General features: G+C 39.6%; 1 protein-coding gene across 1 annotated transcript; it reads right to left on the bottom strand.

Annotated features, from left to right (window-relative positions):
- Positions 1-24,918, bottom strand: LOC309361262 (uncharacterized protein; the record flags this gene model as incomplete). Its single annotated transcript, XM_081896170.1, has 16 exons — positions 1-91; positions 1,776-1,814; positions 4,049-4,156; positions 5,166-5,210; positions 6,432-6,476; positions 7,020-7,064; positions 8,552-8,605; positions 8,728-8,799; positions 8,874-8,930; positions 12,247-12,321; positions 12,405-12,458; positions 15,086-15,236; positions 19,679-19,730; positions 21,358-21,435; positions 23,791-23,906; positions 24,906-24,918. The coding sequence occupies 16 exons, from the start codon at positions 24,916-24,918 to the stop codon at positions 58-60; spliced, it is 1,038 nt and encodes a 345-aa protein (XP_081752296.1). The 3' UTR covers positions 1-57.
- Between the last annotated feature and the right edge of the window lie 2,616 nt (positions 24,919-27,534).

The following is a 27,534-nucleotide window of genomic DNA, read 5'->3' as shown; positions in this document are numbered from 1 at the left end:
TTAAGTGCCAAAAATGAAGCTTTATTTGCAGCGCCGAAAAATAGGAGCTCCGCCTCCTCATTCCACTTCTTCGTAAATGTGATTTTCCCGTCTGTAAAATGGGCGCAAAGGGAAGCTGTCAATCATCCGGGGGGTGGGACTAGATCACCCGGGCTCCGCCTTCCCTGTCAATCATTCCTTCCCTGTCACTCATCCTTCCCTGTCAATCATTCCGGGATTCAACCTGCCTTCCCTGTCAATCATTCAGTGGACCCTGGACCCGCCTTTCCTGTCAATCATTCAGGGGGTGGGACTAGATGACCCTGGCTCCGCCTTCCCTGTCAGTCATTCCTTCCTTGTCAATCATTCCGGGATTCGACCCGCCTTGCCTGTCAATCGTTCAGCGGACCCTGGACCCGCCTTCCCTGTCAATCATTCCTTCCCTGTCAATCATTCCGGGATTCGACCCGCCTTGCCTGTCAATCATTCAGCGGACCCTGGACCCGCCTTCCCTGTCAATCATTCCCTCCCTGTCAATCATTCCTTTGCTGTCAATCATTCTGGGATCCAGTGGGTGGGACTAGAGGACCCTGCCTCCGCCTTCCCTGTCAATCATTCAGGGGGTGGGACTAGAGGACCCTGGAGCCGCCTTCCCTGTCAATCATTCCTTCTCTGTCAATCATTCAGTGGACCCTCGCTCCGCCTCCCCTGTCAATCATTCCTTCCCTGTCAATCGTTCCTTCCCTGTCAATCAATCCGGGACTCGACCCGCCTTCCCTGTCAATCATTCCTTCCCTGTCAATCATTCCGGGATTCGACCCGCCTTCCCTGTCAATCATTCCTTCCCTGTCAATCAATCCGGGACTCGACCCGCCTTCCCTGTCAATCATTCCTTCCCTGTCAATCATTCAGTGGACCCTGGACCTGCCTTCCCTGTCAATCATTCATTACCTGTCAATCATTCCTTCCCTGTCAATCATTCCAGGATTCGACCCGCCTCCCCTGTCAATCATTCCTTCCCTGTCAGTCAATCCAGGATTTGACCCGCCTTCCCTGTCAATCATTTATTGGACCCTGGACCCGCCTCCCCTGTCAATCATTCCAGGATTCGACCCGCCTTCCCTGTCAAGCATTCAGTGGACCCTGGTTCCGCCTTCCCTGTCAATCATTCCTTCCCTGTCAATCGTTCCTTCCCTGTCAATCAATCCAGGATTTGACCCGCCTTCCCTGTCAATCATTTATTGGACCCTGGACCCGCCTCCCCTGTCAATCATTCCAGGATTCGACCCGCCTTCCCTGTCAAGCATTCAGTGGACCCTGGTTCCGCCTTCCCTGTCAATCATTCCTTCCCTGTCAATCGTTCCTTCCCTGTCAATCAATCCAGGATTTGACCCGCCTTCCCTGTCAATCATTTATTGGACCCTGGACCCGCCTCCCCTGTCAATCATTCCAGGATTCGACCCGCCTTCCCTGTCAAGCATTCAGTGGACCCTGGTTCCGCCTTCCCTGTCAATCATTCCTTCCCTGTCAATCGTTCCTTCCCCTGTCAATCAATCCGGAATTCGACCAGCCTTCCCTGCCAATCATTCAGGGGGTGGGACTAAAGGAACCTGGCTCCGCCTTCCCTGTCAATCATTTCTTCCCTGTCGATCGTTCCTTCCCCTGTCAATCAATCCGGAATTCAACCCGCCTTCCTTGTCAATCGTTCCTTTCCTGTCAATCAATCCGGGATTCGATCCAGCCTTCCCTGCCAATCATTCAGGGGGTGGGACTAGACGACCCTGTCAATCACTTACCCGGAAAGCGGCGTCTCGGCGATCGGAGAAGCTTCGCCTCTAAGGAAGGAAGGAACGAAGGAACGAAGGAAGGAAGGGAAGAGAGAGAGAAGGAAGGAAGAGAGGGAAGGAAGACAAAGAAAGAAAGAAAGAAAGAAAGAAAGAAAGAAAGAAAGAAAGAAAGAAAGAAAGAGGGAGGGAAAGAGAAGGAAGAAAGGAAGGAAAGGAGGGAGAAGGAAAGAAGGAGAGACGGAGGGAGAACGGGAAGGAGGGAAGGAAGGAAGGAAGGACGGAAGGAAGGAAGGAAGGGAAGAGAGAGAGAAGGAAGGAAGAGAGGGAAGGAAGGAAGGAAGGAAGGAAGGAAGGAAGGAAGGAAGGAAGGAAGGAAGGGAAGAGAGAGAGAAGGAAGAGAGGGAAGGAAGACAAAGAAAGAGAGAGAGAGAGAGAAAGAGGGAGGGAAAGAGAAGGAAGAAAGGAAGGAAAGGAGGGAGGAAAGAAGGAGAGACGGAGGGAGAACGGGAAGGAGGGAAGGAAGGAAGGAAGGAAGGAAGGAAGGAAGGAAGGAAGGGAAGAGAGAGAGAAGGAAGGAAGAGAGGGAAGGAAGAGAAAGAAAGAGAGAGAAAAAGAGAAAGAGGGAGGGAAAGAGAAGGAAGAAAGGAAGGAAAGGAGGGAGAAGGAAAGAAGGAGAGACGGAGGGAGAACGGGAAGGAGGGAAGGAAGGAAGGAAGGAAGGAAGGAAGGAAGGAAGGAAGGAAGGAAGGAAGGGAAGAGAGAGAGAAGGAAGGAAGAGAGGGAAGGAAGACAAAGAAAGAGAGAGAGAGAGAAAGAGGGAGGGAAAGAGAAGGAAGAAAGGAAGGAAAGGAGGGAGAAGGAAAGAAGGAGAGACGGAGGGAGAACGGGAAGGAGGGAAGGAAGGAAGGAAGGAAGGGGAGGGAGGGAGAAAAGAAGGAAAGGAGGGAGGGAGGAGAGGGAGAGAGGAGAGGGAAGGAAGAGAGGGAAGGAAAAGAAAGAAAGAAAGAAAGAAAGAAAGAAAGAAAGAAAGAGGGAAAGAGAAGGAAGGAAGGAAGGAAGGAAGGAAGGAAGGAAGGAAGGAAGGAAGGAAGGAAGGAGGGAAGGAAAGAAGGAAGGGAAGGGAAGGAGGGAAGGAAGGAATTACGGAAGGAAGGAAAGAAGAAAGAAAGTAAGGAGAAATGGAGGAAGGAGGGAAGGAAGGAAGGAAGGAAGGTAGGAAGGTAGGAAGGAAGGAAGGAAGGAAGGAAGGAAGGAAGGAAGGAAGAAATTAATTAATGAAAGCAAGAAAGAATTAAGGAAGGAGGAAAGGAAGGAAAGAAGGAGGAGGGGGGGAGAGAGGGAAGGAAGGAAGGAAGGAAGGAAGGAAGGAGGGAAGAAAGGAAGGAAGGAAGGAAGGGGAGGGAGGGAGGGAGGGAGGGAGGGAGGGAGGGAGGGAAAAAAGAAGGGGGAAAGAGGAAGAAGGAAGGAAGGGGAGAAGAAATGATGGAGGGAGGAAGGAAGGAAGGAAGGAAGGAAGGAAGGAAGGAAGGAAGGAAGGAAGGAAGGAAGGAAACATGAGCAGGGAAGAAAGGAGGGAGGGAGGGAGGGAGGGAAGAGAGGAGAGAGAGGGAGAGAGGGAAGGAAGAAGGAAGGAAAGGATGAAGGAAAGGATGAAGGAAAGAGGGAATTATTTAAGGAAAGACAGGAAGAATTAAGGAAGGAGGCAAGAAAGGAAGGACGGAAAGAAGGAAGGAAGGGAAGAAGGAAGGAAGGAAGGAAGGAAGGAAGGAAGGAAGGAAGGAAGGAAGGAAGGAAGGAAGGAAAGCAAGAAAGAATTAAGAAAGGAGGAAAAGAAGGAAAGAAGGAGGAGGGAGGGAGAGAGGGAGGGAGGGAAGGAAGGAAGGAAGGAAGGAAGGAAGGAAGGAAGGAAGGAAGGAAGGAAGGAAGGAAGGAAGGATGAAGGAAGGAAAGAAAGAATTAAGGAAGGAGGAAAGGAAGGAAGGAAGGAAGGAAGGAAGGAAGGAAGGAAGGAAGGAGAAAGAGAGAAGGAAGGAAGGAGAGAAGGAAGGAGGAATTAAGGAATTGAGCAGGAAAGTAAGGAATGAATGAAGGAAAGGAGGGAGGAAAGGAGGGAGAAGGAAGGAAGGAAGGAAGGAAGGAAGGAAGGAAGGAAGGAAGGAAAAAGGAAGGACAATGATCATCCATGCCTACCCTCTCCCCCTCCGCCCTATCCCCTTCCTTCCCGCCCTATTGGGGGCGGGACTTCCGGGGGCGGGACTTCCCTGACCCCGCCCCCCACGTACGATTTCTCCGGCTTGGTCCCTTCCGGCGTTCCGTAGATTTCCTCCTCGTTTTTGCCCGGCGACAAAATTTCGGCGCCGGCGGCGGAATATATTTTGGGCGGAACGGGGCTGAAAAGGGGGAAATTAATAATAATAATAATTACAATGATTAATAATGATAAATAAAATAATAATAATAATAATAATAATAATAATAATAATAATAATAATAATAATAAAATAACTAATAAATATATTTAGTTATAATTTCATTTATAAATTGAATTTAAAATTATTATTATTTATTATTATTGTTAAATAATAAATAATAATAATTTTAAATTCAATTTATAAATGAAATTATAACTAAATATATTTATTAACTTATATTATTGTATTCTTCTCATCTTCTATTCCTGTCTTCTTTTCATACAATAGTAAAATAGAATATTATTATAATAATATTCTATTATTATTCATTTATATTTTAAATATAACCATTTTAAATTCAGTTTATAAAGGAAATTCTAATTAAATTATATTATTATATTCTTTGAATCTTCTATTCTTCATACTCTATTATAATATTATATTTTAAATATAATCATTTTAAATTAAATATATAAATGAAATTCTAATGAAAAAATTTATTCAATTATATTAGTCTATTCTTTTCTTATTATATTATTATATTATTTTAATACTATATTATAATATAGTATTCCATTGTTATTAAATTATATTATATTATTATAGTATTCTATTGTTATTAAATTATATTTTAAGCATCATGACTTTAAATCAAATTTATAAATCAAATTATACTGAAATAGATTTATTCAATTGTATTCTTCTATTCTTTTAATATTCTATTCTTATATTCCTTTCTTACTCTATTATACAAATACGTATATGAAATATTATAGATATATATAATATATATAATATCATATAATATTATCCTATAATATTATATTATCATATAATATAGAGATATAGGGATATAACTAGGTATTAAATTTTAATTTATATTTTATGATATTTATTTTATATTATATTTTATATTTTATCTGTATAAAAACACACACACATATATATATATTTGCAAATATAATATATGACGAAACCAAAATATTACCTGGAAATTCCGCCGGCGCCGGAATACGTCTTGGGTGGAACGGGGCTGGAATTAGATTATTATTATTATTATTATTATTATTATTATTATTATTATTATTATTATGACATAAGAATATTAAACCACAGATTATTTTAATTTTTATTAAATCAAAACCAATTATTATTAAATTATATGATTATAAGTCATCGTGATTTATTTTTCTTATATACAAATGTCTTGGGCGGAACGGGGCTGGAAGGAGAAAATAATAATAATAATAATAATAATAATAATAATAATAATAATAATAATAATAATAATGATGATAATGAAATGAGAATATTAATAAATCAGATTAAATTAGATTATTATAATTCTTATTAAATCAAAAGAAATTGCTATATTATTGATAGATAATATATAAATGCTATTATGTTATAAATATTGTATATAATATACCTGGAAATTCCGCCGGCGCTGGAATATGTCTTGGGCGGAACGGGGCTGGAAGGAGAAAATAATAATAATAATAATAATAATAATAATAATAATAATAATAATAATGAAATAAGATTTAATTATTATTAAATCAAAACCAATTATTATGTTCTATTAAATTATATTTTTATATGATTAAAAGTCATCATGATTTATTATTCTTATATACAAACGATATATATATATTATAATCATATATATATTATTGATAGATAATATATAAATATTATAATATTTTATTTTATATATATATATATTATATTATATTTATATTTATATATATTTTATATATATATATATTGTCATATATATTATTATAATATTAATACATTATTGTCTTATATATTATTATATATAATAATAATAATAATAATGATAACCAATTATGTTCTATTCTTATTTTATAATTAAAAGTCATCATGATTTATTATTCTTATATACAAACGATATATATATATTATAATCATATATATATTATTGATAGATAATATATAAATATTATAATATTTTAATATATATATTTATATGATTGTCTTATATATTATTATAATATTATTATATTATTGTCATATATTATTATATATAATAATAATAATAATATGTAATGAAAACCAATTTTTATGTTCTATTCTTATTAAATTATATTTTTATATGATTATGTCATCATGATTTATTATTCTTATAGACAAATGACATATATATATATATATATATATATATATATATATTTGTCTATATATATATATTACTGATAGATATATATATAAATAATATAATAGAATATACCTGGAAATTATACCGGCGCCGGAATACGTCTTGGGCGGAACGGGGCTGGAAGGAGAAAATTAATAATGAATAATAATGATAATGAAATGAGAATATTAATAAATCAGATTAAATTAGATTATTATAATTCTTATTAAATCAAAAGAAATTGCTATTGCTATATTATTTATTATTATTATTATTGTTGTTGTTGTTGTTAATTAGTTATTTATTATTATTGTTATTATTATTTATTATTATTATTATTATGAAATAAGAACATGAATAAATCTGATTTTTATAATTATTATTAAATCAAAAGAAATTATTCTATTCTATTCTTATTAAATTATGTTTTTATATGATTAGAAATCGTCATGATGGATTATTCTTATATGTAATTAATATATAGATTATAATCATATATATATATAGATTAGATAATATATTGATATTTATAGATTAGATAATATATTGATAGATATAGATTGATTATATATTGATAATATATTTGATTAGATAATATATTGATCGATATATATAATATATTGATATATAGATTAGATAATATATTGATCGATCATATATAAATATTATAATATAGTATACCTGGAAATTCCGCCGGTGCCGGAATACGTCTTGGGCGGAACGGGGCTGGAAGGAGAAAATTAATAATAATAATAATAATAATAATAATAATAATAATAATAATAATACTAACAATAATGAAATGAGAATATTAATAAATTAGATTATTATAATTCTTATTAAATCAAAAGAAATTACTATATTATATTATATTATATTCTTATTAAATTATGATAAAAGAGAACGGAAAAGATAGATTTCTGCGTATCTAGGAATATAAATAATATAAATATAAATATCTATAAAAATAAATATATATATATTAAATATAAATATTTAAGAGTATGGGAAATATAGTATTTATAGTATTTATAAATATAGTATTTATAAATATAAATTATAAATTATAAATTATATAAATTATAGTATTTATAAATATAAATATATAGATAACGAATACATTTAAATAATATAAATATATAGATGCGTGTATAATCAAAGAGAAAGGAAAAAACTGATTTCTGTGTATCTCTAGGAATATAAATAATAGAAATAGAAATAATATAAATATATATAGAAAATAAATATAAATAATAGAAATAGAAATAGAAAATAAACAGAAATAATACAAATATATTTAGAAAATAAATAATATGAATATAAATATGAATATATAGAGAAAATACATATAAATAATAGAAATAGAAATAGAAAATAAATAGAAATAATAGAAATAGAAAATAAACAGAAAGAATATAAATATATTTAGAAAATAAATAATATGAATATAAATATAAATATATATAGAAAATAAATATAAATAATAGAAATAGAAATAGAAAATAAATAGAAATAATAGAAATAGAAATAGAAAATAAACAGAAATAATATAAATATATTTAGAAAATAAATAATATGAATATAAATATGAATATATATAGAAAATAAATATAAATAATAGAAATAGAAATAGAAAATAAATAGAAATAATAGAAATAGAAATAGAAAATAAACAGAAATAATATAAATATATTTAGAAAATAAATAATATGAATATAAATATAAATATATATAGAAAATACATAGAAATAATAGAAATAGAAATAGAAAATAAATATAAATAATAGAAATAGAAATAGAAAATAAACAGAAATAATATAAATATATTTAGAAAATAAATAATATGAATATAAATATAAATATATATAGAAAATAAATAGAAATAATAGAAATAGAAATAGAAAATAAATAGAAATAATAGAAATAGAAATAGAAAATAAATAATATGAATATAAATATGAATATATAGAGAAAATACATATAAATAATAGAAATAGAAATAGAAAATAAATAGAGATAATAGAAATAGAAATAGAAAATAAATAGAAAGAATATAAATATATATAGAAAATAAATAATATGAATATAAATATAAATATATATGTGTGTGTATAATAAGAGAAGGAAATATAAATACTATAACAAATAAATATACGTAATGTTAATATCAATACCGATATCGATATTAATATTAATATTGATACAAACCCCACCTGGAAAAACCCGGCGCCGGGTTGACGGTGATGTATTCGCTTTCCGGAAGGTTCCTTCAAAACGACAAAAAGGTCCCCCTGGTTTGATTGACAGGGACCCGCTTTTGACGGACAAGGGAGGGTAAGCCCCGCCCCTTTTCCCGCCCCCTTTTCCCCGCCCCTTCCCTTTGACTGACTTGCTCTCCGTTTCCGCGGTGACGGCGGCCTGGTCGACGCCCATCTTCTGGTAGCTCGGCGCCTGGCGGCTGCTGGGAAACGTAGTGCGGGGTTGAGCGGAGGGACCCAGGCGTCCGGGGAAGGGGCGGGGAGGGGCGGGGCTTACCTGGGACCCGGGTGCAACTCGCTGGCGCTCAGGTAGGCCCCGCCTTCCGGGGTGCGCCTGGAAAAGGAAACGGCGCTACGGTTCCCAGGTTGTCTGGGTGCCGGGATGATTGACGGGTGAGCTGTCAGGTTATGGGGTTGAACCCGGGGTGATTTGATTGACAGGGGTGGGGCAATGGTTGAGAGGTCGGGTCCCAGGGTGATTGACACCGCGCTATGGTTCCCGGGGCAACCGGGGTTGTCTGATCCCGCCCCCTGGATCTCAGAATGATTGACAGGTTCTCCATTTGATTGACAGGTTCTCCATTTGATTGACAGGTTCTCCATTTGAATGAAAGGATATCGATTTGATTGGCAGGTTATTTGATTGACAGGTTATCGATTTGATTGACAGGTTATCAGTTTGAATGACAGAATGATTGACAGGGAGGGGGCAACCCGGGTTCAATCCCAGAATGATTGACAGGGATGGGGAAACCAGGGTTATTGATTTGAATGACAGAATGATTGACAGGGATGGGGCAATGATTGACAGGTCTGGTCTCAGGGTGATTGACAGCGCGCTACAGTTCCCGGCGCCACCCGGGTTGTGATCGACAGGCAACCGGGGTTGTCGATTCGAAGCCGGAATGATTGACAGGCAACCGGGGTTTGGCCAGGGTTTGATTGACAGGCGTGGGGTTGATTGACAGGGATGATGGACAGGTGTGGGGCAATGATGGACAGGTCTGGTCCCAGGGTGATTGACAGCGCGCTATGGTTCCCGGCGCAACCAGGGTTATGATTGACAGGCAACCAGGGTTGTCTGGGTGCCAGGATGATTGACAGGTGACCGGGGGTTATGGAGTTGAACCCGGGATGATTTGATTGACAGGGGTGGGGCAATGGTTGACAGGTTGGGTCCCAGGGTGATTGACAGCGCGCTACGGTTCCCAGCGCCACCCGGGTTGTGATTGACAGGCAACCGGGGTTGTCTATTTGAACCCGGAATGATTGACAGGTTCTTGATTTGATGGACAGGTGATTTGATGGACAGGTTATCAATTTGATATGACAGATTGATTGACAGGTAGGCGGCAACCAGGCTTCAATCCCAGAATGATTGACAGGTTATCGGTTTGAATGGCAGAATGATTGACAGGGTGGGGCAACCAGGGTTGTCTGCTCCCAGAATGATTGACAGGGATGGGGAAACCACCCCCTGAATCCCAGAATGATTGACAGGTTATCGATTTGAATGACAGAATGATTGACAGGGATGGGAGAACCATTGGCATCTGGTCCCGCCCCCTATAACCCAAAATGATTGACAGGGTATCGATTCAAATGACAGAATGATTGACAGGGATGGGAGAACCATTGGCATCTGGTCCCGCCCCCTATAACCCAAAATGATTGACAGGGTATCGATTCAAATGACAGAATGATTGACAGGGATGGTCCCACTCCCTGGATGCCAGAATGATTGACAGGGATGGGGTAACCATGCTTCTCGAGTTGAACCCAGAATGATTGACAGGTCCCGGATTCGAATCCCAGAATGATTGACAGGGATGGGGCAACCGGGGTCGTCTGGTCCCGCCCCCTGGATTCCAGGATGATTGACAGGGACCGGGCAACCAGGGTTAGCGAGTCGAATGACAGAATGATTGACAAGCATGGGGCAACCAGGATTGTCAGGCCCCGCCCCCTGGATCCCAGAATGATTGACAGGGATGGAGCAACCGGGGTTGCCTAGTCCCACCCCTTAGATCCCAGAATGATTGACAGGTTATCAATTTAAATGACAGAACCATGGTTATGGATTCAAATGACAGGATGATTGACAGGGCTGTCTGGTTCCACCCCCTGAATCCCAAAATGATTGACAGGTTATTGATTTGAATGGCAGAATGATTGACAGGGAGGGGGAAACCAGGGTTGTCAGGCCCCGCCCCCTGGATACCAGAATGATTGACAGGGACGGGACAACCGGGGTTATCGATTTGAATGACAGAATGATTGACAGGGAGGAGCAACTATTGTTAGGGAGTCGAATGACAGAATGATTGACAGGCATGGGGCAACCAGGGTCGTCTGGTCCCGCCCCCTGGATTCCAGAATGATTGACAGGGATGGGGCAACCGGGGTTATCGATTCGAATGACAGAATGATTGACAGGGATCTGGTAACCATGCTTATCGAGTTGAACCCGGAATGATTGACAGGTCCCGGATTCGAACGCCGGAATGATTGACAGGGTCATCTGGTCCCGCCCCCTGGATCTTAGAATGATTGACAGGTTATTGATTTGAATGACAGACTGATTGACAGGGATGGGAGAACGATTGGGTTCTGGTCCCGCCCCCTATAACCCAAAATGATCGACAGGTTATCGATTTGAATGACAGAATGATTGACAGGGACGGGGCAACCAAGGTTGTCAGGCCCCGCCCCCTGGATCCCAGAATGATTGACAGGGAGGGGGAAACCAGGGTTATCGAATTGAACCCAGAATGATTGACAGGTTATCGATTCAAATGACAGAATGATTGACAGGGATGGGGCTGCCAGGGTTATTGATTGGAATGACAGAATGATTGACAGGGATGGTCCCGCCCGCTGAATACCGGAATGATTGACAGGGATGGGAGAACCCTTAGCATCTGGTCCCGCCCCCTATAACCCAAAATGATTGACAGGTTATCTATTTGAGTGACAGAATGATTGACAGGGGTGGGGCAACCATAACGCCAGAATGATTGACAGGTTATTGATTGGAATGACAGAATGATTGACAGGGATAGGGCAACCAGGGTTATCGAATTGAACCCAGAATGATTGACAGGCTATCGATTCAAATGACAGAATGATTGACAGGGATGGGGCAACAAGGGTCCTCTGCTCCCGCCCACATCGTGATTGACAGGTTATCGATTCGATAGGGAAGGATCGACAATTTGATGGACAGGTTATCAATTGGAACCTGGAATGATTGACAGCTCCCGGTCCCTATAACCCAAAATGATTGACAGGTTATCGATTTGAATGACAGAATGATGGACAGGGATGGTCCCGCCCCCTGGATGCCAGAATGATTGACAGGGATGGGAAAACCAGGGTTCAATCCCAGCATGATTGACAGGTTATTTGAATGACAGAATGATTGACAGGGATGGTCCCGCCCCCTCTGCTCCCCCCCACATCGTGATTGACAGGTTATCGATTCGATAGGGAAGGATCGACGATTTGATGGACAGGTTATCAATTTGAACCCGGAATGATTGACAGGACTGGGTCCTGGGTTCGAGAATGATTGACAGGTGATCGCTTCGAACGACGGGATGTTTGACAGGGCTGGGTCCCGGGTTCGAGGATGATTGACAGGTACTCACGGACTGGCGGCCATCAGCCTCTCGTACCCGGGCGCCGATTTGGTCGACAGGTAGACGCGCTCCGGGCGGGGCGGCCTGCAATAATTAATATTAATTAATATTCATATTAATATTCATATTAGCCCCGCCCACCCAGGCCCCGCCCACAGGAAACTCACGGCAGCGGAGGGAGGGGCCTGTTTGACATGGCGCTGGCGTCCTTCCCCGACTTCCTGGAAGGGAGAGGCGGGGTTAAAATCAGAGAGATAATAATAATAATAATAATAATAATAATAATAATAATAATAGTAATATGCAGGCAAGTAGATTGCAATTGTAATAATAATAATAATAATAATAATAATAATAATAATAATAATAATATTAGTAATATGCAGACAAGTAGATTTCAAGCTGTAATAATAATAATAATAATAATAGTAATAGTAATATGCAGGCAAGTAGATTTCAAGCTGTAATAATAATAATAATAATAATAGTAATATGCAGACAAGTAGATTTCAAGCTGTAATAATAATAATAATAATAATAATAATAATAATAATAATAATAATAATAATAATAATATTAGTAATATGCAGACAAGTAGATTTCAAGCTGTAATAATAATAATAATAATAATAATAATAATAATAATAATAGTAATATGCAGACAAGTAGATTTCAAGCTGTAATAATAATAATAATAATAATAATAATAATAGTAATATGCAGACAAGTAGATTTCAAGCTGTAATAATAATAATAATAATAATAATAATAATAATAATATTAGTAATATGCAGACAAGTAGATTTCAAGCTGTAATAATAATAATAATAATAATAATAATAATATTAGTAATATGCAGACAAGTAGATTTCAAGCTGTAATAATAATAATAATAATAATAATAATAATAGTAATATGCAGACAAGTAGATTTCAAGCTGTAATAATAATAATAATAATAATAATAATAATAATAATATTAGTAATATGCAGACAAGTAGATTTCAAGCTGTAATAATAATAATAATAATAATAATAATAATAATAATAGTAATATGCAGACAAGTAGATTTCAAGCTGTAATAATAATAATAATAATATTAGTAATATGCAGACAAGTAGATTGCAATTGTAATAATAATAATAATAATAATAATAATAGTAATATGCAGACAAGTAGATTTCAAGCTGTAATAATAATAATAATAATATTAGTAATATGCAGACAAGTAGATTGCAATTGTAATAATGATAATAATAATAATAATAATAATAATAATAATAATAATAATAATAGTAATATGCAGACAAGTAGATTTCAAGCTGTAATAATAATAATAATAATAATAATAATAATAATAATAATAATAATATTAGTAATATGCAGGCAAGTAGATTGCAATTGTAATAATAATAATATATTTATAATATTGCATCTACTTATCTGCATGTTGTTGTTGTTATTATTATTATTATTATTATTACAATTACAATCTACTTGTCTGCATATTATTATTATTATTATTATTATTACAACTGCAATCTACTTTTCTGCATATTATTATTATTATTATTATTATTATTATTATTATTACTACTACTATTATTTCTGCAATTTGTAATCTACCTATCTATATTCTATTATTATTATTATTATTATTATTATTATTATTATTATTATTATTATTATTATTATCTACAAATATAATATATGATGCATATATCTGCATATCTATTATTCTTGTTATTAGTCTATTATATTTATGATATTAATATTATATTTATATTTATATATAGATATTGAATTATATAAATTATATATTTAATTTAGATTATACCTATTTTTATTATATTTATATAGTTATAAATATATAATATTTATAGATTTAATTTAGATTAGACTTATTTCTATTAGACTGCATTTATTTATAGATTTAATTTATATTTTTATATATATATATATATATAAAATTTATATTACACTTATATTTATAATACTTATATTTATAAATTTAATTTATAGTATACTTTGTTATCCGTATTTCATATTTATATTTTCTTTTATATATTTATATTCATATTTAATTTTGTATATTTATATTTATATTTACTTTTATATTTATATTTTATATTTTATATATTTCTATTTCTTCGATTTCTATTTCTATTTCTATTTTTCTATTTTTCTATTTCTATTTCTATTTCTATTTTTCTATTTCTATTTCTATTTCTATCTCTATTTCTATTTCTATTCCTATTCCTATTTCTATTTCTATTTCTATTTTTTATTTCTATTTCTATTTCTTTTTTTCTATTTCTATTTCTATTTCTATTTTTCTATTTCTATTTCTATTTTTCTATTTCTATTTCTATTTCTATTTTTCTATTTCTATTTCTATTTTTCTATTTCTATTTCTATTTCTATTTCTATTTCTATTTCTATTTTTCTATTTCTATTTCTATTTCTATTTCTATTTCTATTTTTCTATTTTTCTATTTTTCTATTTCTATTTTTCTATTTCTATTTTTCTATTTTTCTATTTCTATTTCTATTTTTCTATTTCTATTTTTCTATTTCTATTTCTATATTTCTATTTCTATTTCTTTTTCTATTTCTATTTTTCTATTTCTATTTTTCTATTTCTATTTCTATTTCTATATTTCTATTTCTATTTTTCTATTTCTATTTCTATTTCTATTTTTCTATTTCTATTCCTATTTCTATTTCTATTTCTATTTCTATTTCTATTTTTCTATTTCTATTCCTATTTCTATTTTTCTATTTCTATTTCTATTTCTATTTCTATTTCTATTTTTCTATTTCTATTTCTATTTCTTTTTCTACTCACCGCTGGCGCTCCACCAGGCGCAGCAAACAGACGGCGACCACCAACAAGACCGACGTCGAGAAGAAGCCTAGAAAGGCCAGGACGGCCACCATGGCCACCAGCGTCCCCTTGGCCAGCGGCTCGGGGCAGGCGCACTCCTCCGGCGGCGCCACTGCGGGAAAAACGGCGCCGCGCTACGTTTCCCGCGCTACGGTTCCCACCGGGAGGGAGACTCGAACCCGCAACCTCCCCCAGGATCCCCATCCAATTCTGCGCTAAGGTTCCCGCGCTAAGATTCCCATGTTAAAATTCCCGCGCTATAGTTCCCACGCTAAGATTCCCATGTTAAAATTCCCGCGCTATAGTTCCCATGCTAAGATTCCCATGTTAAAATTCCCGCGCTATAGTTCCCATGCTAAGATTCCCATGTTAAAATTCCCGCGCTATAGTTCCCACGCTAAGATTCCCATGTTAAAATTCCCGCGCTATAGTTCCCACGCTAAGATTCCCATGTTAAAATTCCCGCGCTATAGTTCCCACGCTAAGATTCCCATGTTAAAATTCCCGCGCTATAGTTCCCATGCTAAGATGCCCATGTTAAAATTCCCACGCTATAGTTCCCATGCTAAGATTCCCATGTTAAAATTCCTGCGCTATAGTTCCCATGCTAAGATGCCCATGTTAAAATTCCCGCGCTATAGTTCCCACGCTAAGATGCCCATGTTAAAATTCCCGCGCTATAGTTCCCATGCTAAGATTCCCATGTTAAAATTCCCGCGCTATAGTTCCCGCGCTAAGGTTCCCATGTTAAAATTCCCGCGCTATAGTTCCCATGCTAAGATTCCCGTGTTAAAATTCCCGCGCTATAGTTCCCATGCTAAGATTCCCATGTTAAAATTCCTGCGCTATAGTTCCCATGCTAAGATGCCCATGTTAAAATTCCCGCGCTATAGTTCCCACGCTAAGATGCCCATGTTAAAATTCCCGCGCTATAGTTCCCATGCTAAGATTCCCATGTTAAAATTCCCGCGCTATAGTTCCCGCGCTAAGGTTCCCATGTTAAAATTCCCGCGCTATAGTTCCCATGCTAAGATTCCCATGTTAAAATTCCCGCGCTATAGTTCCCATGCTAAGATTCCCATGTTAAAATTCCCGCGCTATAGTTCCCACGCTAAGGTTCCCATGTTAAAATTCCCGCGCTATAGTTCCCGCGCTAAGGTTCCCATGTTAAAATTCCCGCGCTATAGTTCCCATGCTAAGATTCCCATGTTAAAATTCCCGCGCTATAGTTCCCATGCTAAGATTCCCATGTTAAAATTCCCGCGCTATAGTTCCCACGCTAAGGTTCCCATGTTAAAATTCCCGCGCTATAGTTCCCGCGCTAAGGTTCCCATGTTAAAATTCCCGCGCTATAGTTCCCACGCTAAGATTCCCATGTTAAAATTCCCGCGCTATAGTTCCCGCGCTAAGGTTCCCATGTTAAAATTCCCGCGCTATAGTTCCCATGCTAAGATTCCCATGTTAAAATTCCCGCGCTATAGTTCCCATGCTAAGATTCCCATGTTAAAATTCCCGCGCTATAGTTCCCGCGCTAAGGTTCCCATGTTAAAATTCCCGCGCTATAGTTCCCATGCTAAGATTCCCATGTTAAAATTCCCGCGCTATAGTTCCCATGCTAAGATTCCCATGTTAAAATTCCCGCGCTATAGTTCCCATGCTAAGATTCCCATGTTAAAATTCCCGCGCTATAGTTCCCACGCTAAGATTCCCATGTCAAAATTCCCGCGCTATAGTTCCCATGCTAAGATTCCCATGTTAAAATTCCCGCGCTATAGTTCCCACGCTAAGATTCCCATGTTAAAATTCCCGCGCTATAGTTCCCACGCTAAGATTCCCATGTCAAAATTCCCGCGCTATAGTTCCCATGCTAAGATGCCCATGTTAAAATTCCCGCGCTATAGTTCCCACGCTAAGGTTCCCATGTTAAAATTCCCTGCGCTATAGTTCCCATGCTAAGATTCCCATGTTAAAATTCCCGCGCTATAGTTCCCATGCTAAGATTCCCATGTTAAAATTCCCACGCTATAGTTCCCATGCTAAGATTCCCATGTTAAAATTCCCGCGCTATAGTTCCCATGCTAAGATTCCCATGTTAAAATTCCCGCGCTATAGTTCCCATGCTAAGATTCCCGTGTTAAAATTCCCGCGCTATAGTTCCCATGCTAAGATGCCCATGTTAAAATTCCCGCGCTATAGTTCCCATGCTAAGATTCCCGTGTTAAAATTCCCGCGCTATAGTTCCCATGCTAAGATTCCCATGTTAAAATTCCTGCGCTATAGTTCCCATGCTAAGATGCCCATGTTAAAATTCCCGCGCTATAGTTCCCATGCTAAGATGCCCATGTTAAAATTCCCGCGCTATAGTTCCCATGCTAAGATGCCCATGTTAAAATTCCCGCGCTATAGTTCCCATGCTAAGATTCCCATGTTAAAATTCCCGCGCTATAGTTCCCGCGCTAAGGTTCCCATGTTAAAATTCCCGCGCTATAGTTCCCACGCTAAGGTTCCCATGTTAAAATTCCCACGCTATAGTTCCCATGCTAAGATTCCCATGTTAAAATTCCTGCGCTATAGTTCCCGCGTTAAGGTTCCCGTGCTAAAATTCCCACGCTAAGGTTCCCACGGGGAGGGAGACTCGAACCCGCAACCTTCCCCAGGATCCCCATCCAATTCTGCACTAAGATTCCCATGTTAAAATTCCTGCGCTATAGTTCCCGCGCTAAGGTTCCCATGCTAAGATTCCCATGTTGAAATTCCTGCGCTATAGTTCCTGTGCTAAGGTTCCCACCGGGAGGGAGACTCGAACCCACAACCTTCCCCAGGATCCCCATCCAATTCTGCGCTAAGGTTCCCGTGCTAAGATTCCCACGCTAAGGTTCCCGCGCTATAATTCCCATGTTAAGGTTCCCGTGCTAAGATTCCCATGTTAAAATTCCTGCGCTATAGTTCCCGCGCTAAGGTTCCCGCGCTAAGGTTCCCACCGAGAGGGAGACTCGAACCCGCAACCTTCCCCAGGATGCCCATCAAATTCTGCACTAAGGTTCCCGCGCTAAGGTTCCCGCGCTAAGGTTCCCGCGCTAAGGTTCCTGCGCTAAGGTTCCCACGCTAAGGTTCCTGCGCTATAGTTCCCGCGCTAAGGTTCCCATGTTGAAATTCCTGCGCTATAGTTCCCGCGCTAAAACTCCCACAAAATCCCCGCACTAAGGTTCCCGCGCTAAAATTCCCATGTTGAAATTCCTGCGCTATAGTTCCCGCGCTAAGGTTCCCGCGCTAAAACTCCCAGAAAATCCTGCGCTAAGGTTACCACGCTAAGATTCCCATGTTAAAATTCCTGCGCTATAGTTCCCGCTATAAGGTTCCCGCGCTAAAACTCACAGAAAATCCTGCGCTAAGGTTCCTGCGCTATAATTCCCATGCTAAAATTCCCGTGCTAAGATTCCCATGTTGAAATTCCTGCGCTATAGTTCCTGCGCTAAGGTTCCCACCGGGAGGGAGACTCGAACCCGCAACCTCCCCCAGGATCCCCATCCAATTCTGCGCTAAGGTTCCCGTGCTAAGACCCTCATGTTGAAATTCCTGCGCTATAGTTCCCGCGCTGTTTCCCGCGCTTAAACTCCCACAAAATCCCTGCACTAAGGTTCCCGCGCTAAGGTTCCCATGCCAAAATTCCCACGCTAAGGTTCCCATGCTAAGATTCCCATGTTAAAATTCCTGCGCTATAGTTCCCGCGCTAAGGTTCCCATGTTAAAATTCCTGCGCTATAGTTCCCACGCTAAGGTTCCCATGTTGAAATTCCTGCGCTATAGTTCCCACGCTAAGGTTCCCATGTTGAAATTCCTGCGCTATAGTTCCCACGCTAAGGTTCCCATGTTGAAATTCCTGCGCTATAGTTCCCGCGCTAAGGTTCCCATGTTGAAATTCCTGCGCTATAGTTCCCGCGCTAATGTTCCCATGTTGAAATTCCTGCGCTATAGTTCCCGCGCTAAGGTTCCCCAGGATTCCCATCCAATTCTGCGCTAAGGTTCCCATGCTAAAATTCCCGCGCTATGGTTCCCATGCTAGGATTTCCATGTTCAACTTCCTGCGCTATAGTTCCCATGCAAAGGTTCCCGCGCTAAGGTTCCCATGCTAAAATTCCCGTGCTAAAATTCCCGCGCAAAGTTTCCCGTGCTAAGGTTCCCTCAGGGAGACTCGAACCTGCAACCCTCCCAAAGATCACACCTTTCAGGGAGAAACCTATGTGCGCTACGGTTCCCGCGCTACAGTTCACGCACTAAGGTTCCCGCACCGATTTCCAGCCTTAACTGGGTTCAAGATGGAGACTCGAACCCGCAACCTTCCCCAGGATCGCCCACTTCAGGGAGCGCTACAGTTCCCGCGCTACAGTTCCCGCGCTACAGTTCCCGCGCTAAGGTTCCCACACGGCCAGAGACTCAAACCTGCAACCTTCCCCATTGCAGGGAGAAGCGGGCGCCGCGCTAAGGTTCCCATCCTAAGCTTCCCGCCTCGCATTCCGACACCCCCCGCCCCTCGCACCCGGCGCCGGCGCCTTACTTTGCAGAGCGACCCCCCGGTGCTGGATGGGAATCCTGGCGTCTTCGACGTACTGCGGGCGACAGAGATGGGAGTTATAGCGCGTTTCGCACCCGTTTCCCGGAAGGGCAGAGGAGAGAGGTGGGAATTGTAGTGCGTTTCGCACCCAGTTTCGCACCCGGCGCCGGGAGGGAAGACTCACCCTAGTGTGCGGCGCGGGTTCGAGGAAGGCCGCCTGCCGCTGGCGCCGCATTCCCCGCGGCGGGAACTCTAGCAGCGCCTGGTTTGGGGGAGAAGAGAGGAAAGTTCAATTTCCTGTCTATTTCCAGGAAGTTTCCTGCCTGTTTCCATGGAGTTTCCTGTCTATTTACTGTCTATTTACAGGGAGTTTCCTGTCTGTTTCCATGGAGTTTCCTGCCTACTTCCTGTTTGTTTCCAGGGAGTTTCTTGACTATTTCCTGTTTCCAGGGAGTTTCCTGTCTATTTCCTGTCTATTTCCTGTATTTCCAGGGAGTTTCCTGTCTATTTCTTGTCTATTTCCAGGAGGTTCCCTGTATATTTCCAAGGAGTTTCCTGTCTATTTCCTGTCTGTTTCCAGGGAATTTCCTGTCTATTTCCTGTCTATTTCCAGGGAGTTTCATCTATTTCCTGTCTATTTCCAGGAAGTTCCCTGTCTATTTCCAGGGTGTTTCCTGTCTATTTCCTGTCTATTCCCTGCATTTCCTGTCTATTTCCAGTCAATTTCCTGTCTATTTCCTGTCTATTCCCTGCATTTCCTGTCTATTTCCAGGGAGTTTCCTGTCTATTTCCTATTCCCTGCATTTCCTTCTATTTCCAGGCAATTTCCTGTCTATTTCCTGTCTATTCCCTGCATTTCCTGTCTATTTCCAGGGAGTTTCCTGTCTATTTCCTATTCCCTGCATTTCCTTCTATTTCCAGGCAATTTCCTGTCTATTTCCTGTCTATTCCCTGCATTTCCTGTCTATTTCCAGGGAGTTTCCTGTCTATTTCCTTTCTATTCCCTGCATTTCCTGTCTATTTCCAGGGAGTTTCCTGTCTATTTCCTGTCTATTCCCTGCATTTCCTGTCTATTTCCAGGGAGTTTCCTGTCTATTTCCTGTCTATTCCCTGCATTTCCTGTCTATTTCCAGGGAGTTTCCTGTCTATTTCCTTTCTATTCCCTGCATTTCCTGTCTATTTCCAGGCAGTTTCCTGTCTATTTCCTGTCTATTTCCTGCATTTCCTGTCTATTTCCAGGCAGTTTCCTGTCTATTTCCGGTCTATTCCCTGCATTTCCTGTCTATTTCCAGGCAGTTTCCTGTCTATTTCCTGTCTATTTCCTGCATTTCCTGTCTATTTCCAGGCAGTTTCCTGTCTATTTCCGGTCTATTCCCTGCATTTCCTGTCTATTTCCAGGGAGTTTCCTGTCTATTTCCTGTCTATTCCCTGCATTTCCTGTCTATTTCCAGGGAGTTTCCTGTCTATTTCCTGTCTATTCCCTGCATTTCCTGTCTATTTCCAGGCAGTTTCCTGTCTATTCCCTGCAGGCAGAAAAGTAGCAGCTCAGGGAGTTTCCTCTCTCTTTCCAGGAAGTTTCCTCCTTGCATCTTCCACAAACTGTCGGCAAGGCAGAGGTGGGAATTATAGCGCGCTTCGCACCCGGTTCGGCACCCGGCGCCGGGAGGGAAGGAAAGACTCACCCTAGTGTGCGGCGCGGGTTCGAGGAAGGCCGCCTGGCGCCGGCGCCGCATGCCGCGCGGCGGGAAGTCCATCAGCGCCTGGAAGCAGAAAGCAAGGAGGTAAGTGAGGTTTGGAAGGCGCCTGGTCCCTGCAAGGAACCTTAGCGCAAGAATGTTAGCACGGGAACCATAGCGCGGGAACCTTAGCGCGGGAATTTTAGTGCGGGAACCATAGCGCGGGAACCTTAGCGCCGGAATTTTAGTGTGGGAATTTTAGCGCGGGAACCTTAGCACGGGAATTTTAGGGTGGGAATTTTAGCGCGGGAACCTTAGCGCAGGAATTTTAGCGCGGGAACCTTAGCGTGAGAATTTTAGGGTGGGAATTTTAGCGCGGGAACCTTAGCGTGAGAATTTTAGCGCGGGAACCTTAGCGCGGGAATCTTAGTGCGGGAACCTTAGCACGGGAATCTTAGTGCGGGAACCTTAGCGCGGGAATCTTAGTGCGGGAATCTTAGCGCGGGAATCTTAGTGCGGGAACCTTAGCGCGGGAATCTTAGTGCGGGAATCTTAGCGCGGGAACCTTAGCGCGGGAATCTTAGCGCGGGAACCTTAGTGTGGGAACCTTAGCATGGGAACCTTAGTGCGGGAACCTTAGTGCGGGAATCTTAGTGCGGGAATCTTAGTGCGGGTAACTCCCAGGAAATAGACAGGAAACTCCCTGGAAATAAACAGGAAATAGGCAGGAAACTCCCTGGAAATAGGCAGGAAACTCCCAGGAAATAGACAGGAAACTCCCGGGAAAAAGACAGGAAACTTCCTGGAAATAAACAGGAAATAGGCAGGAAACTCCCTGGAAATAGGCAGGAAACTCCCAGGAAATAGACAGGAAACTTCCTGGAAATAAACAGGAAATAGGCAGGAAACTCCCCGGGGAAAATCAGGAAACAAACAGGAAACTCCCTGGAAATTGGCAGGAAACTCCCAGGAAATAGACAGGAAACTCCCAGGAAATAGACAGGAAACTCCCTTAGAATATACAGGAAATAGACAGGAAACTCCCAGGAAATAGACAGGAAATAGGCAGGAAACTCCCCGGGGAAAAACAGGAAACAAACAGGAAATTCCCTGGAAATAGGCAGGAAACTCCCAGGAAATAGACAGGAAACTCCCAGGAAATAGACAGGAAACTCCCTTAGAATATACAGGAAATAGACAGGAAACTCCCTTAGAATATACAGGAAATAGACAGGAAACTCCCAGGAAATAGACAGGAAATAGGCAGGAAACTCCCCAGGGAAAAACAGGAAACAAACAGGAAATTCCCTGGAAATAGGCAGGAAACTCCCAGGAAATAGACAGGAAACTCCCAGGAAATAGACAGGAAACTTCCTGGAAATAAACAGGAGACTCCCAGGAAATAGGCAGGAAACTCCCTGGAAAGAGACAGGAAATAGGCAGGAAACTCCCTGGAAATAGACAGGGAACTCCCTTAGAATATACAGGAAATAGACAGGAGACCCAGGAAATAGGCAGGAAGCTCCCTGGAAACAGACAGGAAATAGACAGGAAACTCCCATGAAATAGACAGGAAACTCCTTGGAAATAGACAGGAAACTCCCAGGAAATAGGCAGGAAACTCCCTGGAAATAGACAGGAAAAAGACAGGAAACTTCCTGGAAATAAACAGGAAATAAACAGGAAACTCCCCGGAAATAGAGAGTAAATAGGCTGGAAATTCCCTGGAAATAAAGAGGAAATAGAGAGGAAACTCCCCGGAAATTGGCAGGAAACTCCAAGGAAAGAGACAGGAAATAGGCAGGAAACTCTCAGGAAAGAAACAGGAAACAAACAGGAAACTCCCTGGAAAGAGACAGGAAACTCCCTGAAAACAGACAGGAAATAGGCAGGAAAATTCCTGGAAATGGACAGGAAATAGGCAGGAAACTCCCTGGAAAGAGACAGGAAACTCCCTGAAAATAGAGAGGAAATAGACAGGAAACCCCCAGGAAATAGAGAGGAAATTTAGAGGAATCTCCCTGGAAATAGGCAGGAAATAGACAGGAAACTCCCCTGAAAAAAAACAGGAAAATAAACTGGAAACTCCCCGGAAAGAGAACGGAAATAGGCAGGAAACTCCCTGGAAAGAGACAAGAAATAGACAGGAAACTCCCTGGAAAGAGACAAGAAATAGACAGGAAACTTCCTGAAAACAGACAGGAAACTCCCAGGAAATAGACAGGAAATAGGCAGGAAACTCCCTGGAAAGAGACAAGAAATAGACAGGAAACTCCCTGGAAAGAGACAAGAAATAGACAGGAAACTCCCTGAAAACAGACAGGAAACTCCCAGGAAATAGACAGGAAATAGGCAAGAAACTCCCTGAAAATAGACAGGAAATAGGCAGGAAACTCCCCGGAAACGGACAGGAAGCTGCCCGGAAACGTCCCCGCGCACCTCGTCCCCGCGCCCGTTCTCTCCGGGGTCCTCTCCTCCGCCGGCGCCCGGGTCCATCTCGTCGGCTTCCTCCGAGGCCGAGAAGGGGTCCAGATCCGGGGGCGGCGGGGGCCGGTCTGCGGAAAGATCCGGAAAAGGTTCATCGGGGTCCCGGGTTCGAATCCCCCAACATTTCCCCCCCCCAACTGGTCAATTTGGAGATTTACCGGGCGCAGCCAATGGGAAGAGGAGAGGCAGGAGCAGCAGCAGCATGGCTGGGGATCCCTCTGCTGAGCAGGTGATGTCACGAGATTCCGTGAGGTCATAAGGGGCGGACTGTGAGGTCACCGGGGCGTGATGTCACCGGGGGGGGGCGGGTCCAAGTTGTGTTGGGGGAGAGACGGGTGATTTTCAGAATCGAACAATTCCTAATAATTTCTAATAAAAGCTAATAATGATTGGAATGATTAATTTCTAATGATTTGGAATCGACCTGATTGGATATTATTATTATTATTATTTTATTATTATTATTATTATTATTATTTATAATGGACATGTCTGGATATCTATATTATTATTATTATTATTATTATTATTATTATTATTATTATTATTATTATTATTATTTATAATGGACATGTCTGGATATCTATATTATTATTATTATTATTATTATTATTATTATTATTATTATTATTATTTATAATGGACATGTCTGGATATCTTTATTATTATTATTATTATTATTATTATTATTATTATTATTATTATTATTATTTATAATGGACATGTCTGGATATCTATATTATTATTATTATTATTATTATTATTATTATTATTATTATTATTATTTATAATGGACATGTCTGGATATCTATATTATTATTATTATTATTATTATTATTATTATTATTTATAATGGACATGTCTGGATATCTATATTAATAATAATAATAATAATAATAATAATAATAATAATAATAATAATAATAATAATGGACATGTCTGGATATCTATATTAATAATAATAATAATAATGATGATGATGATGATGGACATGTCTGGATATCTTTATTATTATTATTATTATTATTATTATTATTATTATTATTATTATTATTATTATTATTTACTTATAATGGACATGTCTGGATATCAGTGTTATTATTGGCATGTCTTTATTATTATTATTATTGTTATTATTATTGTTAGTTGTTGTTGTAATCTACCTATCTGCATATCTATTATTAGTATTATTAGTATTATTATTAACTTGTAATGTACCATTATTGGCATGTCTTTATTATTATTGTTATTATTAGTATTATTATTATTATTAGTTGTACTCTATCTGCATATCTATATTACTATTATTATTATGTTTCCTACTAATACAACCTGTAATCTACGCATCTGCATATCTATTATTATTATTATTATTATTATTATTTACTTGTCATGTACCTCTCTATATATCAGTGTTATTATTGGCATGTCTTTATTATTATTATTGTTATTATTATTATTACTAGAAATTGTAATCTATACATCTGCATATCTATTATTATTATTATTATTATTATTATTATTATTATTATTATTATTATTATTGTAATCTACACATCTGCATATCTATTATTATTATTATTATAATCTACACATCTGCATATCTATTATTATTATTATTATCATTATTATTATTATTACTAGAAATTGTAATCTATACATCTGCATATCTATTATTATTATTATTATTATTATTATTATTATTATTACTATTATTATTATTATTATTGTAATCTACACATCTGCATATCTATTATTATTATTATTATTATTATTATTATAATCTACACATCTGCATATCTATTATTATTATTATTATTATTATAATCTACACATCTGCATATCTATTATTATTATTATTATTATTATTATAATCTACACATCTGCATATCTATTATTATATTATTATTATCATTATTATTATTATTACTAGAAATTGTAATCTATACATCTGCATATCTATTATTATTATTATTATTATTATTATTATTATTATTATTATTATTTGCTTGTCATGTACCTCTCTATATATCAGTGTTATTATTGGCATGTCTTTATTATTATTATTATTAGTTGTAATCTACCTATCTGCATATCTATTATTATTATTATTATTATTATTATTATTATTATTATTATTACTACTACTACAATTTGTAATCTGTATATCTGTACCTATTTATTTGCAGATCTATATCTATATCTATTTACTGCATGGGAACCGTAGCGTCCCCAAACGGACGGCGCCCAGTGGATCACTCCCGCCCAGTGGATCTCTCCTGCCCAGTGGATCTCTCCCACCTGGCGGATCTCTCTCACCCGGCGCTTCAGTTCCCAGCTTGGAGGAAAAAACCGGGCGCTTTGCTTGTGAACAAGTAACTTTATTGTGTGGGAACCGTAGCACCCAGTGGATCTCTCCCACCCAGTGGATCTCTCCCACCCAATGGATCTCTTGCACCCGGCACTTCAGTTCCCAGCCTTGGGAACCGTAGCGTCACCAAACGGATGGCGCCCAGTGGATCTCTCCCACCCAGTGGATCTCTCCCACCCAATGGATCTCTTGCACCCGGCACTTCAGTTCCCAGCCTTGGGAACCGTAGCGTCACCAAACGGATGGCGCCCAGTGGATCTCTCCCACCCAGTGGATCTCTCCCACCCAGTGGATCTCTCCCACCCAGTGGATCTCTCGCACCCGGCAATTCAATTCCTGGGGGGGACTTTATTGTGTGGGAACCGTAGCACCCAGTGGATCTCTCCCACCCAATGGATCTCTCGCACCAGCACTTCAATTCCCCGCCTTGGGAGCCGTAGCATCCCCAAACGGACAGCACCCAGTGGATCTCTCCCACCGGAGGATATCTCCACCCAGTGGATCTCTCCCGCCCAGTGGATCTCTCCCACCCGGCGGATCTCCCCCACCCAATGGATCTCTTGCACCCGGCAGTTCAGTTCCCAGCCTTGGGAACCGTAGCGTCACCAAACGGATGGCGCCCAGTGGATCTCTCGCACCCGGCAATTCAATTCCTGGGGGGGGGGACTTTCTTGTGTGGGAACCGTAGCACCTAGTGGATCTCTCCCACCCAGTGGATCTCTTGCACACGACAGTTCAGTTCCCAGCCTTGGGAACCGTAGCACCCCCAAATGGACAGCACCCAGTGGATCTCTCCCACCCGGAGAATCTCTCCACCCGGTGGATCTCTCCTGCCCAGTGGATCTCTCCCACCTGGCGGATCTCTCTCACCCGGCGCTTCAGTTCCCAGCTTGGAGGAAAAAACCGGGCGCTTTGCTTGTGAACAAGTAACTTTATTGTGTGGGAACCGTAGCACCCAGTGGATCTCTCCCACCCAGTGGATCTCTTGCACCGGCACTTCAGTTCCCAGCCTTGGGAACCGTAGCGTCACCAAACGGATGGCGCCCAGTGGATCTCTCCCACCCAGTGGATCTCTCGCACCCGGCAATTCAATTCCTGGGGGGACTTTATTGTGTGGGAACCGTAGCACCCAGTGGATCTCTCCCACCCAGTGGATCTCTCCCACCCAATGGATCTCTCGCACCAGTACTTCAATTCCCAGCCTTGGGAACCGTAGCACCCCCAAACGGACGGCACCCAGTGGATCTCTCCCACCTGGAGGATCTCTCCACCCGGTGGATCTCTCCTGCCCAGTGGATCTCTCCCACCTGGCGGATCTCTCTCAC

The sequence above is a fragment of the Podarcis melisellensis genome (genome assembly GCF_964234715.1).
Source record: "Podarcis melisellensis genome assembly, chromosome: W".
NCBI lineage: Eukaryota > Metazoa > Chordata > Lepidosauria > Squamata > Lacertidae > Podarcis > Podarcis melisellensis.
The sequence above is the reverse complement of the archived record's forward strand: the minus strand, read 5'-3'. Positions and strand labels throughout refer to the sequence as shown.